We start from the raw sequence: 13,404 nt of genomic DNA on the forward strand, positions 1-13,404 counted from the left end.
GCACGCGCACACCCACGCACACACGCACACGCACGCGCGCGCGCACACACACACACACACACACACACACACACACACACACACACACACACACACACACACACACACACACACACACACACAGGCATTCTTCTTTTAAAGCAAATGGAAAAAGAAGGAAAGAACACAGGTGTCTTCTGTAGTTCAGGTTGTCTTTGTCTTAGCTCTTGCTAAGCTTGCATAGTTATTGAAGCAGGTTTGGATCTGAACAGCACAATTTTTAAGGCAGGTTAGATGGTTCAGCTTTGACACAGACGTACACAAAGAGCGTGAACAAATGTGCTGCTATTTGACACGCACTACTGCTGCTACCCATAAACTTATCAATGATAATCTTCATGAGACACCAACTTATGGTGGCTGGGTTGAAGCAAAGGGTCCTAGATATTGTCCATCTATTGAAGACAAGGTAGATCCATATATAAATTTTTCTGTTTATGCATATATGTGAATTGAGGGTATGCAGAAGGCATCTTTTATTACCTTGACCACCTCTTATTTTTGTCCAGGTTGTGAGGTTTAAGGATAAGGAATCACATCAAATATTTTTAGAGCCAGAGGGGAGATCTATTCCTGAACTATACGTACAGGTATGATTTATGGTGTGTCTTTCTGAGCAGAAGCAGATCTGTTAACTGGCCGTATGGTGGGATAATGACTGATTTGCAAACTCTGGTAGAAAGTGAAATTGCTTTGTGCATGATATGTTGAATATATTTTATTGTTTTGTCTCCAATTCGTACTTGTTATGAGAATGTGAAGACTACTATATTTCATGGTTTCATTGGGAAATTAAAGTTTTGGATTTAATAGGTCCCCTTGGAATGGGCTTTGTAGAAGCTTTAGTACATGCCTCTCAGAAACATCCATGATGATACCTCGTCAGCCCGTGTTTGGGTTTCAATTGCCAAGTGAAAAGCATGCATATGGAAGAACGTAGAGGCTATTTGAACACATGTATCTTTTGTTCCAGGGATTTTCTACAGGCTTGCCAGAGAAGCTCCAGCTGGCTCTGCTTAGAACTCTTCCTGGACTGGAACGGTGTATAATGCTGAGGCCAGCGTATGCAGTGGAGTATGACTTTTTGCCTGCCCATCAATGTAATAGAACACTAATGACAAAAAAGATTGCGGGCTTGTTTTTTAGTGGACAAATAAATGGCACCACAGGCTACGAAGAAGCTGCAGCACAGGTACTCAATCTATGAGTCTGCTTTTTTTGCTTACATCACGAACTGCCATCTGTAAATTTAGTTGTGTCAGGAAACACTCAATTAAGGCTACGAAATTGTTGAAGTAAAATAATTGTTTGATGCATATGTTACTCTCTTCTTTGTCGCCAGACAGTACATGGAAAACAAGATTTTTTTTTCTGATGTTCTAGACGAGTCGTATTTGTTTTTGTATCTTTCAAAGTTTATGCTGGTGATCAACGGTAAACAGGGAATTTTTGTTTTCCCAGGGCCTCCTTGCAGGAATCAATGCAGCAAGACTGGCTTTGAAAAAGAGTCTTGTTGTTCTTGAAAGAGAGAGCAGCTACATAGGGACACTGATAGATGATTTGGTTACAAAGGATCTACGCGAACCCTATAGAATGCTTACTAGGTAACGTGGTTGCTGTTTTTCAGAATTTTATTGCATTTGTAGTGAAAGAGAGAACACCTACATAGGGACATTGATAGATGATTTGGTTACAAAGGATCTACCTGAGCCCTATAGAATGCTTACTAGGTAATGTGGTTGATTTTCCTTTTATGTGTGATGTCTGAGTGATGATTGCATTGTATGCAGGTAACTTTTTGCATTATTGCCCAGGTTATACGGTTGAGCTCAAGTTTTTGACAGTATTTCTACTTCTCAGCTGGCATAACAAGAAGAGTTGGAGTTTGTGAATTGTTTGTTCTCTTAGTTTTATTTTTCTCCCAAGAAAAAGATCCTTCCATTAGTTAAGAAAACTGTTTAATGGGCTACAACCTGCCCCTGCTAGAGAGGGCTACATCAAAATGCGGAGAGACTCTTCCAATGAAAAGGTAAGATATGTACAGTCACAGCCAAATCAAGATATGGAAGGAGGAAACAACCACACTGGTGGGTGATACTGCCCCATGAACCATGTTGAAGAAGGGCCTTGGTCGCCAAAGTCGTAGGAAGGCCTTGCAGCGCTCCTGCATGCTGTTGGAGCTTCCATGATGTCTCTCAAAGTCCCATGAGTGTATGGATCAGCTCCAGCCAGATGTCACAAACACTCTCCGCTAGTGGGACGGGTTGAGCCTCGAAGATGTGGAAGCAGCGGGCTCTCTAAATGAACCAAAGTGTCAGGTTGCAGATGAGCTCCCAACACTCTCTATCTCTGCTCCACTCCTTGTGGCGGGCTGGAGTGTAGGCTGTCCCTCCTGTATCACAATCATTTTGTTGACTAAAGGCATCACAAGAGGAAGTGCTGGTCCGTGAGGGTGGCCAAGCTGTAGCACCCCGAGTGTACTGGCTAGCTGTAGAAAGTGCAAGCATCAACCGAAGAATCCGAAGCCAAACCTGCTGTGCCTAGCCAGTAGAAAGTGCAAGCGTCAGCCAAAGAATTCGAAGCCAAACCTGTTGTGCCATGGGGTCTCCCACAGAGAGTGGTGCTGTGTCTCAAGGGGATGGTCATAGGCAGCACATAGTGCAGAACGACCATTGTGCACCAACAAACCGTGATGTGTACTGAAAAAAGGGGGTTCCTGAGTGGTCGGTGAGGCAAAAGGATCGCGCCAAAAGCACTCCCCGCGTCCCACTGCACTCGCACCAGAGGACGGCTGTCCCAAGCCCATAACTGCCAGTGTCCTGGCTCAAGAGCTGACGGATCAGGGTCTATCACTTAAGTCCTCTCGTTGATGCCCACTCGGATCCGCTGAAAGCAACACTCGGCCACCTCTGCTGCCTGGATAGTGACCGTATGGAGGCGACCCTCTCTCTGAACCTCAAAAAACATGCAGAAACCTGTGTCTTAGCAAATGAATGCAGATGAGATCCCAACAAAACTTTCTATCTCTATTTTACTATCGTGGTGGCGGGCTGGAGTGTAGGCTGTCCCTACTGTATCACATTCATTCTATTGACTAAAGGCTTCTCAAAACGAAGTGCTGGGCCGTGAGGGTGGATCAAGGTGTAGCATCCCAAGTATACTGGCTGGCTGTAGAAAGTGTAGGCATCAGTCCATAGGAAACTAGTGACAAAAGCGTCTGCCTTCGGTTTCTGGGTGCATAGTCCTGGTCGTTCAACCTGCTGGGCCATGGGGCTATCCCACAGAGAGTGCCGCTGTGTCTCAAGGGGATCATCATAGGCAGCACATACGGTAGGATGGCCATTGTGCACCAACCAACCGTGCTGTGTACTGAAAAAAGGGGGTCCTCGAGTGGGCGGCTAAGGCAAAAAGATCACGCCACAACCACTCCTAGGCTCCCACTGCACTCACACCAGAGGACGGCTCTCGCAAGCCCATAGCCGCCATTGTCCTGGCTCAAGAGCTGACGGGTCAGGGTCTATCAGGTAAGTCCTCTTGTTGATGCCCACAACTCAGATCTGCTGAAAGAAACACTTGGCCACGTCTGGTGCCTCGGTAGTGACTCTATGGAGGCGACCCTCTCTCTGAACCACAAAGAACATGCAGAAACCCGTGTTTGAGCAAATGAACCAAAGTGTCAGGTTGCAGATGAAACAACATCCTCTATCTCTGCTCCACTCTTGTGTTACACGCTTTGTGGCAGGCTTGAATGTAGGCTGTCCCTCCTGTATCAGCTGACTAAAGGCATCTCAAAACGAAGTGCTGGGCCGTGAGGATGGACCAAGCTGTAGCACCCAAATTGTACTGGCTAGCTGTAGAAAGTGCAGCCATCAGCCGAAGAATTTGAAGCCAAACTTGCTATGCCATGGGGCTGTCCCACAAAGAGTGGCGCTGTGTCTCAAGGGCATGGTCATAGGCAGCACATACCGCAACATGGCCATTGTGCACCAATCAACTGTGTTGTTTACTGAAAAAAGGGAGTCCTCGAGTGGTCAATTGAGGCAAAAGGATCGCACCAAAAGCACTCCCCGGGTCCCACTGCACTCGTACTAGAGGACGGCTCTCCAAACTTCGAAGCCCATAACCGCTAGTGTCTTGGCTCAAGAGCTGACGGATCAGGGTCTATTACTTAAGTCCTCGTTGATGAGCACAACTCAGATCCGTTGAAAGCAACACTTCGGTCACCTTTGGTGCCTCGATAGAACTCTATAGAGGCGACCCTCTCTTTGAACCTCAAAGAACATGCAGAAACTTGTGGCTGAGCAAGCCCTAACGGCACTGAGGACCTCCAATCGAGTGAAAGCTCCCATCTAGCAGAGAGCTGCCGGCTCATGAAGGGTGTGCCACTGTGCTAGTACAAGCGCTACAATATCTTGACACATGCTGTGCACCCCCCTCATGTCTCGCAGCTAAAGACTCTGAATCTTGTCAAGAAGTGCTGTAAACTGCAACTAGTCCCCAAAAGTTCTGGTTGGACCCTCTGTTATGGGACCTCAAGAGACGTGAGGTTGGCTACCAACCATGTGACCTTGATGTGTGCAGACCAAAGAGCTCCATGTAAGCGGCTGCCTCAAGCGCTTTTCAATGTATGTGGACTGGCGCTGCTCGAGGCCACTCCACAATTGCTCCCAAGGCCGAAGCAGGCTCAGAGCAAAACAGTCCTCCCATCTCCTGATCAGGTCCACTCTGTGCAACTTTGTGAAAATCCAACGAGTGGAAATGCTCCATGGGCCGCTTGTCTGTGGGACGTGTGCATGAATTTAATGAAGCAACAACTCCTTCCAAGGCTTCTCGCTTGGAAGGAGATCTGTAACAATAAGCTTCCCTAGGATGACTATTCTACCGTGCTGGGTCAATGGTACCCAACCCTCCTTGAGAGCAAGGCAAAGTAATGATCTCCCAGCCATAGTAACAAGAAACGGCGTTTCGGGGGCCCGAAATGGAAACACCGTTTCCTCACCGTTTCGGACCTAAAGAAACTCCGTTTTTTTTAAGGGTCAATTTGAAAGGAAAAGGCAAAGGCTTGAGCGTCTGCGCCAGCTACAGGAGGCCCTCAGGGAACTCCCGAGGGGTAGTTGCCTGGTTTGAATGTGAGTTTCTTATTGGAGTACTTGGAGGTGCTTGGTCGAGACCTCTGTAGTGCCTACCAACACATTTTGCACACTGGGGAGATGCCTGATAGCAGTTTTCTTGTAGACCGTATGTTGAAGGTTCTACGTTTTTGTCATAGAAAGTTTGAAGTTTTGTAGAATATAAAATTATGACCATTGACTTATCTTTCTAGGCTTCTTGTTTTAAGTATTATATTGGTTTTTTGTAATAAATAAAAACTCCTCGTTTCTTAATTGATTCGACCGAGGTCAAAACTCCGAAACTTTGGTTTTTTGTTTCCATTTCCGTTTCGGGCTGTCACTATGCTCTCAACAAACTTTGACCCGAGTAGATAGTGTGGCGCCCTAACACAAAAAAATTAACCTCTTTAAGTGGCTGCTGCAAGAACTCGAGAAAATCCAGCAGGACGTGATGTACCACATAGTAGCCAGAAGCACGTGGTTGGCCACTATAGCCTTGCTAGCAAGAGAGAGCCATGCCGGACTCCAATGGAGTAGTTTTCTCTTGATGGACATGAGAGGAGCAATCCATTGCTTTGGTGATAGATCCAAACTAACGTGACAACCCAAGTATCGAACTGGTGTCCCTAGAGGAATCCACCTAAAGCCCTCTCGAGGCGACCAATCGGGTGTGGGATCATTGCCAACCCAGAAAGCCATTGTCTTTCGCCAATTAATCAGTGCTGGCAACATACAAGAGAACACCTCAAGCGACGGCTCACACCTCTGCTCCCGGCCTTCGAGAAACATGCTTGAATCATCAAAAAATCTAGCGTCTAAAAGCTCATTTCCTTGAATAGGTAACTGTAGTCCACTCAAACCAACCTCATGTGAAGTAAAAAAATCTACTTATTGTCTCAGCATAGAAAAGGAACATGAAGGGGGCAAGAGGCCAGCCTTGTCGTACTGACCGTGTGAGCATGAAACATTGTCGTGCTTAACCACATTTACAATGTGAATTTAAATGTCCACCTCACTCTTTATGCTTTTTGATATGGGCGTGTTTTATCACATCAAAACATGCTTAATTTAGTTTAGAAATGTATATATGCCGAGTGCTTGGAGATGGCACTCTCGTTTTGCCCTAGAAAGTTCAATGCAAGTGATCTGGTAAAAAAATCACAGGTTTCGCACGCTACGGTAAACGATGCATCTAAAGTACTTGCCAAGTGGAAAAATGAGGTTCAACATGTAATTTTAGCTCAAGGGGATGTTTTCACAATTTTAGTGATTTTTCCTAGCTACTTTGGGCTTTCTACGTACGAAAATGGCATTTTTGGGTTAAAAATAACCAAAATTTGCTCAAAATTCCACAACACTCATGGTGGCTGTGACTACTAGTATGTGAAGAGCTTTGTGAAGAAAAATATTAGCGCTTTAAGCCTCTCTATGAAAGGATACACATGCTTCTTCCATGGTGTGCTAGTGCAGTTCTGCACTTCTTGTGTCTCGTGTTCGAGCATGTGAGGGTTCCAATTAGGTTTTCCTCTCTTCAAAAAGGGGTGTGAGCTTGTTTATAAAAGTCCTCAAGTTTCCATGAAATGGCCTCGAGTCGAAGAATTGAAGGGCGAAGAAAGTGTTTTCGTTAGGGCATTGCAATTGTGTCATTGGGGTTAAGGCTACACCAAATCCTCAAACACACAAGAGTTCTGAGTTGATCTTGTTTTTTGTATAGATTGAAGCTCTCATGGCTGGAGTTTTGTTCTTTTTTGGTGTGTCTTTTGCTTCGAATCTTTTGCTACTTGGTTGATTTTGTTGCGAACTCTCATTGTCAGAGGCCCGATGCTTACCTAGCCGCACTGCGTACTTCTTGAAAGACTTTTTGTGAACCCGAGGCGAAGCAGGCTAGGGTGAGGGTTCAAAATCTCTCTCAAAGGTCTCAATATAATTCTTTAAAGCTATGGTGCAACAAGAGCAACATTGGATGCTTTTTGACCAAAATATAATGCATGTGTTCACGCAGCAGCAACAAGCCCTGAGATTAGAGAGCATGTAAGGGGAACTAGGGAGGAGCATGGAAGAGATTGGGAGCGATTTAATTTGACCTTATACGAAGAATACTTCATGGAAGACTCTGAGAACGTTACAAAGAAAACTTTCTTAGAGTGGGTATCAAAGAAAAGAGAAGGGCTTTCTATTATTGAAGTGCTAAGGAATTTTGAGCGACGCTATGCTGGGTACTTTGGATAGTGAAAAAGATGCAAGACCCGAGCTTTAAGAAAAGTTAGAGCTATTGCTAGAGGATAAGAATATAGAGCAGGGTTTAAAGGCAGAATGGAAAGAGGTTGGGGATGCAATCTCATTGCTTGCTAAGAGGCAGCGACGCAGAGACAAGATGGTGGTGAATGGTGCTACTCCTACCTCTAGCAAGCTTGAGATCCCAACAAAACGTGGTATTGTGACTCCAAAAGGTGATTACTCTATTGTTGACGAGCTTGTTATGAGGGTATGCGTGAAATGAAATTGAAGTTGGCTAGCTTCAAGAGAAAGGGCGACCTTTTTGAAAGAAATCCTGAAGTAAAGAAGGGTTTGTGCATAGATGCATATGGTGTGATAGCACAGACTATGGTAGAAGGGGTTGCGATAGCTTCAGTGACGCTTTAATAAGGAATCTTGTGTTTTTAAGGATGGGAAGATTCGTTTGCGAGAGTGTAAGGTGCAGCGGAAGTGAATGTTGAACTCTATTCAAGATGAGTGCTCCGAACTGTGCTTAAGGGTTCCTTTTACTTACGGGAGGGAGAGCCTTCCGTTCCTTTAGTGAGAGAGTGCAATGGACACAAACAAAGTGGAGAACACTATGAATGAAGGTGCATGAGAGTAAGAGATAGAGAGAGAAGAATACGACACCAGAATGTTGTCAAAACCCTCCGAAGGCCCCACTCTCTATGGCGAGAGCGGTCTACTATTGATTGCACAAATCTCTACAATGCTTGGACTTGTCGACGATGTCGACGACAATGAGGACGATGACGAGACGGGCTGAAATCTGAAAATGATAAGGGTTGAAATCTGCAAATCTTTTTCTGCTGAATTCTGACTCTTATGTCGGTGAAGATGTCGATGGCGACGATGCGACGACGACGCGCTGAAAATGCAGATGCTGGAATCTGCGTCTTCCGGGCTGAAACTGCAAACTACGCCGTGTGGCGAGGATCTACTGCGGGAAGGTGAGATCTGTGAGGTTCGGGGGTGCTATTGCGGTGTGTCTATGCTGAAAATTGAAAACGCTGGTGCTACTGTTGATTCCGTCGTGGAGGAACTGCAAAACGTTGGGTTGCCTGCTGCTCCAGAAATGATAGGGCTGATTCTGTCTTTCTGTGGAAAACTGCTAACGCTAGGCTGATCTGCTGTGTTGCTATGGGAATCTACTATCTTGTTGTCGCCGGGGCTGATCTGCAATGCAAACGCCAAGGCGAGTCTTCAAGGCAAAAAATCTAGCCTCTTGCTGATGCAAAAACGCTAGGTTTGCTGCTGCTGGGGGGTCTTGCTGAGAAGTTGCCTGTTGAACTGGTTCTTGCTGCCTCTTCTGCTAGAAAGTGCTAGCGCTAGGTTTTCTTATATACTTCACTTGCTAATTTGCCCTACCTAGTTCCCAACAGGAGTCACTTAAAAATTATAAGTGAAAATTGGTTGAAATAGGGAAAATAGGTCTATGCACTGTAAAAATGCTACTGATGGGTTTTGAGTGTAATCTGATGGTCATGCTGTGTGCAACCAGAGGATACTCATCTACTCTAAGTGCCTTGACATGCACGGTCTGCGAACAGACTCACAAAAGTGCCAGAACACTTCTTAATCTAACTGAACTGAATCCATGTCATGAAGTAGCTTGTTCACGTACACATAGGGTTAGATGTGCAAGTGATAGAGAGACAATATGTCGTTAGGCACTAAACTTTGGAAAAGGGGGTATGCGGAAGTTACTGGAGGATATGGCGACCAATCATGCCATCTTTGCAGTAGAGGCCGCTACCTATGGGACAAAGATAGAGCCCATTCCAAAGAAAGGTTCAAAGCTTGTTCATGATACTTTTGAGGATGTCGATGGCTTGTGGCCATATGGCGTCAGCTGAGAAAGGGAAGGTAACTAAATGGATGTGTTACATGAAGTTGGTGATTGCATAGGCTTGACAATAGGTTGGCATGATTGTGTGGACTCTTTGTCGGTGTATGCTTATCTCCCAAAATGCTATACCAATGAAGCAATTGTGGAAGAGAAGCGAAGGCGTAAGAATGGGGACAAAGGACCCTCTACCTCAAAGAGAACGACAAGAGCTAAAGGAAGGAGGGATCTAGGACCTTCTCATGTGGTTCACCACATGTTCTTGCTCCTCTCGCGGTTCCAATGGAGGAGGTATCCACAAGAAAGAAAGAGAAGGGAAAAGAAAAAGCTAAAGGCCCTGCTTATAGGTTACAATCTGATATTGAAGCTGCAACAAACTTGAAGCAGGTATTGAAAGTAAGGATTTGGAATACTAAAGTTGAGTTTACCTTGACTGAAGTTCTTGGCATAGCTAAGCGTGAGTTCTATGAGGAGATCATAGATATCATAAAAAGAAAGAGGCATACTCCTGTTGAGTCTATTCCTCCACAATCACTAAGCAAAGGAGAGCCATTGAAGGCACAAGGAGTACATGTACGAGACATGGAATGTGATGATAATATGGTAGGATGCTACCAGTCTTCTTGAAGAGATATGCATGTTAGATTTGTGGATGACAATGATGAAGATGAATCCTCACATAAAAGCCACTACTCTAAAAGTTATTGGACAAGAGCTATAACGGAAAATTTGGTCAAGGTGGGTGACCTTCAGGAGTCGTATGTTGCAGTGATAGATCATGGCTCTGAAATTAATCTTATGTCCAAGAGTCTTTACATGAAGTGCAAGTGGCCTATAGACACTGACCATGGTTGGATGCTTAGAGCTGCCAACAACTCATCAGGAGATCTCTATGTCACAAGACGGGCACCATGTGCCAATAGAAAAGAACAGAGTGAACAGACTTTTAGCACTTCAATAACAACTGAACTGAGAGAGAGAGACGACACGCGACACGGAGTGGCGGAATTCCATCCCAGAGAGTATTGGCCCCAAACCTTGGCGTCCCTTTCGGTATTTCTTTATATTGCATCAACACAGTACAAGCCGGTACTCCAAACTCTGCACCTTCTCCGGATAGCATGCCAGAGAATGAGCCCTAACCTCATATTTAAAGGCCCTTGGCCTAAAAAGTAATCACAGTGAAAAGCCTTCAAACTCAAAAGCATCTGGTCCAAAAGCAATGCCAAAAAGCTGCAAACGTAAATCACGGAAATCCGTACAGCCTGCCACATCATCAGCCAACGCAAAATGTGGAAATTCGTACAGCCTGCCACGTCATCAGTCATCGTAATTTTCGAAAATCTACCAGCTTTTCCTGTGTGGGTGGGTCTTGCTTTATTTTAATCCTATATGTCACTTGGGGCCCCATCGAACGGGGTCTCCATTAGGACTTGCTCTTTTGTTACTTGTTCTTCTTAGGGTTTGAGCCCCTTGGCCAGTATTTGCAAGTTGGCTCCATTCTTTAGGGATTTGACACGTAGCAGTTTGTGACACTCTATGGGGCGTGTCCAAATGTGAAGGTGACCGTTGACAATGTCAAAGACAAACAGATTTTCTTTGTGCAAGAGATGTCTACTTACCCTCTTATCCTTGGGCAACCAAACATCACAGCCGCTCGCATGGAAACAAAGGTCTTGGATGATGGTTTCGCCTATGCGAGGATAAAGAGTAGAGATAGGAAGCAAGCTGTCCAGCTCTTGATACGATATGTGAATCAGGATAGGAGTCATGATAGTCTTGGGGAATATCTCTACTGAAGGCAAACAAAGAGTTTAAGGACTTTAGAGAGATGTGGGGTTTTGGCCATGTATCATTGTGATGCGGGATTGCAGTGGTACAAAAAGAAAAAGGTTCTCGCGTGACCCAAATGGAGAAGAAGCTTTCTCTACAGGTTTTCAAGAGCTAGCATGCATGGGTCATTATGTTTCATGAAGCTTGAAGACATGAAGAGAACTGAACGTCAACATGTATATAATCTACAGACTGAGATGAGAAAATGGGTTTTATATAGGATAGTTAATGTATTGCAGGTTTCTTTGAGTAGGTTTCTTATGTTGATACTATGTATGAGCCTGAGGCTGTGTTGGGTTGTAAGATGCAATATGGAAGCTATTTCGTGGAAGTGTGCACTCTAGAAATGTATGAAATGATTGAGGCTTTTGAAAATGAGGAAGGATTCAATGTCAATCAAGGACCGAAAGTGCAGGTAGAGACCAAGTACAAACTTGTGTCAAGAAAAGTAAGACCAATCACTTTGCCTTTACCACCATAGTTTAGGGAGAAGCTAGAAGAAGCCTCTTTGCAGCCAAATCTCAGGGATAAAAAAAGAACAGGACACAAGCTCACAATAGAATCCTAAAAGATCTTAAGGTTGGGTGTGAGGAGTTTTTAACACAAGAAGAGAAGAAGTGTTTTAGAGAAATGCTTTCATGACATAGTGTTGTTGCACCTATGGTGATCTTCACTATCCTTCATGTACCTTGGAATTTACGTCCAATTCCGGTCCCCAAAGCACATTTGCCAAAGCTAAGAGAGTTACTCAAATTGCTTCTCCTCAACATGCTTTGACAGAGAAAGGGGTTCCTTTCGTATAGGGACCATCTGAGATTGCAACCTTCAGGACTCTCAAGGAGAAGTTGATATAAGTGGCCCAGTGTTGGTTTTTTCAAACTTGCAAAAGCCATTTGAGGTATCTTGTGATGCTTATGGTTAAAGTCCGGGAGCGGTCTTCATGTAGGAGGGCCATGTTATAGCTTATGAGAACAGAATGTTTTCCAGACCAGAACGGGTTGCATAGATTTACGAGAAAGAGCTTTTGACAGCCATCCATGCTCTTATTCAATGGAGACACTTTCTACTTGGAGCTGATTTTTTAGTGTTCACAGATCACCAGAGTTTGCACTCTTTCTTGTCTCAGAAACACATTTCGGACAAGCAGACGCGGTGGGCAAAATTTTTGTCACAACTGCACTTTCAGAATGTACATGCTCAGGGATAGAAGAGTGTGGTGGCGGATGCACTGTCTCGCAAGTCTTTGGTTTTGGCTATTCCTCATGGGGTCAGTGAGAGAAAAACTGATGCTACCCTAGCAACCAACCTCGCAATCTTGGAGACCGGCTTGGATGGGTAGTAATCCGTTTCCGAGCGATCCCGAGAATGCTGTTGGACTGTTGTAGGTTGGCCACCAGGGGGGACCTGTATGTGTGAGGATTATTGGTGCTAATCCTAGGATAAAGACCAAAACATCAAACTTCAGATTAAACTAAGACCCAAGAGACAAGAACACTAGTTTGATTAATTGAAGTGTATACATAGCCTTCTTTATATAGGAGATGAAAAGACTCATATCAAGAGGTATGTCTGTTGACGAAGAGACATGACTCTAGACTAATAGTTACATCCTTTGACCAATAGTTCTGCAACGCCCAAGGTGGGGATGTGGCAAAAAAGGGAAGGAGGGGTGGTTGGGGAAGTGAGGCCGTAAAATGAGAGGGCAGGGCGGACTGAAAGGCTGGCGAGGAGGGCAAGGGCAGGGGCAGGCTAAATGGCTGGTGAGGGTGCGAGAGCTGGGGGAGGGGGGCACGATGGCGAGGGCTGGAGAGGGGGGGATGTGCACTTGCAGGAGGGCAGCAGGGGGGGGGGGGGGGGGGCTTCAGTGAGCCCTAATTCGTGAAGAAACAATTGTTCTGGTTGATCTCCCAGTTCTTGTGTTACAACGTCTAAATTTTCTGTTCTTCGAGTTCTGTACTTGAGTTTGTAATTCTTCTTGATAAGACTATTTGTAAGGTAGCAATTTTTAGCATTCTCTGTAATGCTTACCTGGTTAAAAGAAAAGTTTTCTTTCCCCACTAAAGAGTCTTAGGATTGGATTGTGTGGTTGATATTCAGCCGATCTGAGCATCGTCTATTATTAAGAGCTGATAATGCGGATAGTCGACTTACGCCATTGGGAAGGGAGATGGGACTCATAGGTGATAAAAGATGGCAGCAATTCAAAGAGAAGCAATCTCATATTGATGAAGAGAAGGTTCGACTTCAAAAACTAAGAATACGAGGTATTGAGTGCTTAGTGTTTATGTTTTTGCTTGTTATCATCTATTTGAAGGATGC

The 13,404-nt window shown here is 44.8% G+C and overlaps 1 protein-coding gene across 2 annotated transcripts in view; it reads left to right on the plus strand.

Annotated features, from left to right (window-relative positions):
- The window catches only part of LOC147461126 (glucose-inhibited division family A protein), a 139,310-nt gene that overhangs the window by 106,533 nt on the left and 19,373 nt on the right, over positions 1 to 13,404 (plus strand). For both annotated transcript variants that reach the window (XM_086508743.1, XM_086508744.1), the window contains exons 6-10: positions 269 to 448; positions 549 to 629; positions 1,013 to 1,231; positions 1,501 to 1,643; positions 13,183 to 13,349. In XM_086508743.1, the coding sequence (XP_086364869.1) occupies positions 269 to 448; positions 549 to 629; positions 1,013 to 1,231; positions 1,501 to 1,643; positions 13,183 to 13,349 (790 nt within the window). The remainder of the gene's footprint in view (positions 1 to 268; positions 449 to 548; positions 630 to 1,012; positions 1,232 to 1,500; positions 1,644 to 13,182; positions 13,350 to 13,404) is intronic.

The sequence above is a fragment of the Adiantum capillus-veneris genome, chromosome 3, assembly GCF_014529385.1.
Source record: "Adiantum capillus-veneris isolate H3 chromosome 3, ASM1452938v2, whole genome shotgun sequence".
NCBI classification, from domain to species: Eukaryota; Viridiplantae; Streptophyta; class Polypodiopsida; order Polypodiales; family Pteridaceae; genus Adiantum; species Adiantum capillus-veneris.